This window comes from Crocodylus porosus, unplaced genomic scaffold, assembly GCF_001723895.1.
Source record: "Crocodylus porosus isolate Cpor-Errol unplaced genomic scaffold, CroPor_comp1, whole genome shotgun sequence".
Classification (NCBI taxonomy): Eukaryota; Metazoa; Chordata; order Crocodylia; family Crocodylidae; genus Crocodylus; species Crocodylus porosus.
The window spans coordinates 18,831,402-18,835,996 of record NW_017728912.1 but is presented as its reverse complement, the minus strand read 5'-3'; the positions used below and the strand labels follow the sequence as shown (position 1 = coordinate 18,835,996).

The 4,595-nt window shown below is 51.4% G+C and overlaps 1 protein-coding gene and 1 long non-coding RNA gene across 3 annotated transcripts in view; one reads left to right on the top strand and one right to left on the bottom strand.

The window, feature by feature from the left end:
* PITX2 (paired like homeodomain 2) overlaps nucleotides 1-4,582 on the bottom strand; it is a 19,776-nt gene extending 15,194 nt beyond the window's left edge. Inside the window, exons 1-3 of one of the 2 annotated variants that reach the window (XM_019534096.1) lie at nucleotides 4,295-4,582; nucleotides 443-498; nucleotides 41-178 (exon numbers count right to left, since the gene is read on the bottom strand). In XM_019534096.1, the coding sequence (XP_019389641.1) occupies nucleotides 41-178; nucleotides 443-488 (184 nt within the window). In that variant the 5' untranslated portion in view covers nucleotides 489-498; nucleotides 4,295-4,582. Of the gene's footprint in view, nucleotides 1-40; nucleotides 179-442; nucleotides 499-921; nucleotides 1,073-4,294 lie in introns of those variants that run through there. The other variant, XM_019534098.1, reaches the window with a different exon arrangement.
* On the top strand, nucleotides 1,397-2,787 carry LOC109309383. The gene is made up of 2 exons (XR_002100897.1): nucleotides 1,397-1,828; nucleotides 2,318-2,787. It is a non-coding gene; the product is annotated as an uncharacterized LOC109309383 (long non-coding RNA).
* Nucleotides 4,583-4,595: the final 13 nt, after the last annotated feature.

Sequence of the window (4,595 nt, the reverse complement as noted above, 5' to 3'; positions counted from 1 at the left end):
CGCGCGGCCCGGAGGGACGGGGGCGGGGGCGGAGGCCTACCGTGGGCGCTGGGATGCTGCCTGCCGAAGAGCTTGCTGCTGGTCGCCTCTTTCCTGCTGTCCGCCGAGTCACTGAAGTCCCCCTTCTTCAGATCCGCGTCCTTGGAGAAAAGGCATTCGACGGCGGCAGGCTGCACCCCTGCGCGGGCACAGAGAGGGCGAGGCGGGGGCACAGGGCGGTCAGGGCTGCAGCCACACAGCGGGGCCACCCCCAGCGCCTCACCCCCGGCCCCAGCCCGGAGAGGGGTCCCTCCCCACGCCCGGGGCCGCCACCGGGGCCGGGGGCACGCACCCCTCTTTGAGCGGGGAGAGGGCAGCCTCACGGCCCCGCACCGCCGGCCCATCCGGGCGGCAGAAAAGCCACGGGGTTGCAAAGCCACGACTGGGAAAGAGCTGGCCTTACCTAACTGAACACACGCGGATACAAGTTTGCGACAGTTGGACTCCATTACCCGTTATCTGCAAAACATTAAATGGATCGGGGTTGGTTGGTTGTTTTTTTTTAAGAGCTGATCAGTTCAGAAAAAAATCATCATCATCATCATCATCATCATCATGGCTAAATGGCCTCTTGAGGTCCCTTCCAGCGTTACTTGTCTATGATCTCTATGATCATCATTTTCATAAGAAACCGGGCTGTTTTCCTTAAGATTGATACAGCATCCCAGCACCCCTAGGTGGGATCAAAGATTGATACATCAGTCTTTAGGAAAATAGGTCCCAACAAGGTCTCAAGCAAGTCCCCGTGCCCCCCCACGTCTCCCCAGTTTCCCCCCTACCCTAGAAAGAGCCTGCAAACACCCGGAGCATGATGATCATGATCAGCCACTATTAAAGAGTCAAATCTGCCTTGGTAAAGACAAATAATAATAAAAAAAATACTCCGCGTTGTATTTGGGCCGGCGGAGGCACGCGAGGCACAGTGCGCCTGGGTGCCTTGGAGCGGCTGGTTTCTTCTCACTTGTGGGCTGCCCCCATACAACTCCTAGCGTTTGTCTTGGAGGTTTGAGACCGTGACACTGTTTCCTACAGCTGGCCTAAAATGCCTGCCTCCCTTGCACTTCTGCCTTAAAAAAACCCAGAAGGCGAAGCAAGGAAAGGGAAAATCCCAGCCGTGCAGTAAAATGAGTGATTCTGCAGTAAAATCAGGGGATTAGTGCCTGATTGAGATGTCTGTGTTGTTGATTTTTTTAGGGGGGTGGGTGGGTTTTTTTTTGGTTGTGTGTGTGTGTGTGTGTTACACTGGGAAGGCTCTTGCCCTGATCTGGGCAAGCCCCAGGTCCATTGTGCTGAAGGCAGGTTCAAGCAGGCACAAACGGAGCAGCTGCTGTGGGGGAGCAGGTAAAGCAGTGGCGCGAGCAGATTGCAGGAGTGTGGCCCAGGGAGAACCGAGCCAGGTCCTTGTTATTCATTAAGGAGCCTCTGCTGACTACCCGAGCTCCTTGTCTGGGAAGTCCGAGTGCAGGAGCCAGGAGGCGGCCAGGCGGTGGGCGCCCGGCGCTGGCAACGCAGGGTCCCCCAGCCTGGGAGCACTCGCTGGTCCCCGCGCCTCTGCTCTCTCTGTGCCAAAGAGCAGCCCAATTTGGCTCCTCCAGATTTAGTGATTCTGCAGTAAAATCACAGGATTAGTGCCTGATTGAGATGTCTGTTCGTGAGATATTACAAAATTCATTATCACAGCTCTCTACTAACTCGATATGAAGTAACACAGATGGGATTTTATTAGTCCAGGCTTCAAATGTTTACTTATGATAATTTCTGGGGAAATTTGCATGTCATCATCATTTCGGTAATCTTTTCTTCTTCTTCTTTCTTTCTTTCTTTTTTTTTAATGTCTGAACTGGGTGCATTATTAGCTGGTACCGAAAATGCCGCAGACTGGAGCTCACAAACATTTTGGGCTGAAATAATAATAGTAATGATGGCGATGATGATGATAATACTGATGATGGTGATAATAATAATTGCGACAAGAGCTAGGGCTGAAATTCACGTAATCACTTTTTCAAAAGTTTGGGGAAATAACACGGATTTTGTCCTAGGAAGTGGCGATTTTTCAAAGCGGGGGAGGGGAGGAATAAAAAAGATCGAGCTATGTTTTTTTCAGGACACTTCTGAGACTTATTAATGACTTGGCGATTTATCTTCGAAACCAAAGAAGGCCTTAGGAAGAGCTGCGAGCTGTATTCCCTGCTCCTTCTCAGGGCCGGGCCTAGTGGCTAAGCTGTAGCTAAATTATTTGGGAGGTAATTAAAAAAGCCTTAATTCCTCTCTGCAGGTCCCTGCAGCCGACTCTGTCAAGACAAGCTTCGCATGACAAATTCACTTGCCCTGCCGCGGCGCTTGCCTGGATGGCTAATTTATCTAACAAATTGAGATGCACAACTTTTGCCTCCCCTCCTTCGGATGGGAAGTTGTTTTTCTCTTCCCTCCAGCCCTGGGATGAATACATCTTGTCGGACGGGATTATTTCCTTCAGCCGCCCCAGCTCTACCCACAGCCGCTACTCTTCATTTGCCTTTTTTAAAAAAAAAATAATAAAAAAGTGTTATAACAACGATTGCAAACACATCTGGACAGGGAGATGGGCATACAAAATGAAGGATTTTTCCATTGGTGCAAGTCTGCTGCTTCTCTGAACGCAGGATCTGCTTTCCGCGTTGGCTTATTAATTTCTATTTCTATTCACTTTGACACTCGCTAGCCTATTTCATGATTTTCAGGACGCTAAATAATAATAACCACCCTTACCCAGGCTCGCAAAGTATTTTCTTTTCTAAAAATCGCAGTTCATGAACAGCCAGCTCCCAGCCCGGTCTGCAGCATATCCCTAACGAGAGAGACCATCTGAATTGTTATCTCTTAATATTACTGTAGGAACAAATGAATCGGAGTCCGCGGCCAACAAGAAGCCGAAGCACTCTTCAGGAGTGAGGATTTTTTTTCTTTTTATTGTGTTACACAAGTGTCATGATAGGTGCTTCAAACGAAAAGGGCCTGATCCTTCAGTCTCTAGGCAGGCGAGTCACCCAGAGGCGCAGTCTAAATCGGGATTACTCAAGTGAGTAGAGGCTGCAGACATGGGTTGCTCCAATGGCACGACAGCCCGAGTCCGGCTGTTTAGGATCTCATCACCCCCAGGAAATGGATCGATGTTATTTCTACATATGTAGAAATATATGTATATTTACTTAATCTTTACTGCTCCCCCAGCCTCTCCCAGCGCACAGGTCAGCCTGCAGAGTCTCCTACCAAGCATAGGCAGATCCTTTGTGCATAAATCCAACTCGAGCTTTTCCTACAAGCAAGGCACTGCAACCAGGTAAAAAATGGGGGAGATTTCCCCGCCCCTGACCTGTCCTAGACCCCCTCTTTGATTTAGGGACAGGCTATCCAGCAAAGGATAACAGAAGCGCGAGCAAATGCAGAAGTTTTTCCGAAAGATGAGACTTTTAAAACTGATTTATTAAAAAAAAATATAAAACCAACTAAACAACCCCCCCTCCAACATGTTCTGCGTGCTGCTTTTAGGAAGGAAGGGGATGTGGAAGGGGGTCTGAAGAAGCATGGTCATTTCATTTGGGAGAGCAGGACATGGTGGGGGTGAGAAGGGAGACAGGACTCTCCTCCCCCAATAATTAGTTAGTAATTCGGGTGACTTCGTTCCGGGGAGGGTGGAGAACGAAAGAGCCCCTCGCACTCACTGCAAAGTAGCTCTTAAAGAAGACAAGCGATCGGTTCGGCCTGCTGGAAAGCCTGATTTGCTTGAAAACTGCGACCGGTTCGGCCTGATCCGGTTTTCAGCTGCGATCCGTTTGGCCTCATCGAAATCGTGACCCGGTAACATGGGCCTGTCTCTCAGGTACACGTCTCAAGGCCTCACGTGATTGCTAGTTAAGGGATCCCCCCACCACCTTCCAGGCCCTTAAAAATGAGAAGCCCTTAAAAATAATAATTTTTTAAAAAAGAGATCAGTGGTTTGGCCATTGCACTTGGTGCCTGCGGGCAGGCCAAGGTGAAGGCGGCTGGGGTTTGGGGGCGATGCCCCGTGCAACTCCCGCATGGCTCAGGATCAGGGCTGCCTGCTTGCACGGAAGTCTCCAGCCCGGCAAGAAAGAGACAGGAGAGTCCCACAAATCACCCAAGGGCGGTATGGGGGTGGGGTGGTGGTGGGGGGAGGCAGATCCCCCCGGGTGGAACCAATTCCCAGACTCGCATTATCTCACACCCCGGGGAAGGATGGGCCTCCACTTACCGGCTCCCAGCTGAGCTTTCCACCCCGTTATTCTTCCCTCTCCTCCCCGAGAAGGAGCAAATCCGCGGGGCCGGGCTGCGCGGAGCTGCAGAAACCCGGCGGCTGTAGGAGGAATAAAGGATCCAAAGGGGAGTGCGCGGCTCCGGCGCGGGGGAGGGCTGTGTATGGGCTACGGGATCCGAGATCTTCCCGTGTCCGGCTCCCTCTTACTCTCCGGCTCCCTCTCTCTCCCTCTCCCTCTCTGTATTGGGAGCGACGTGACGTCAGCAGAGTTTCCACCAAACTCACTCCGGCGTGGAGC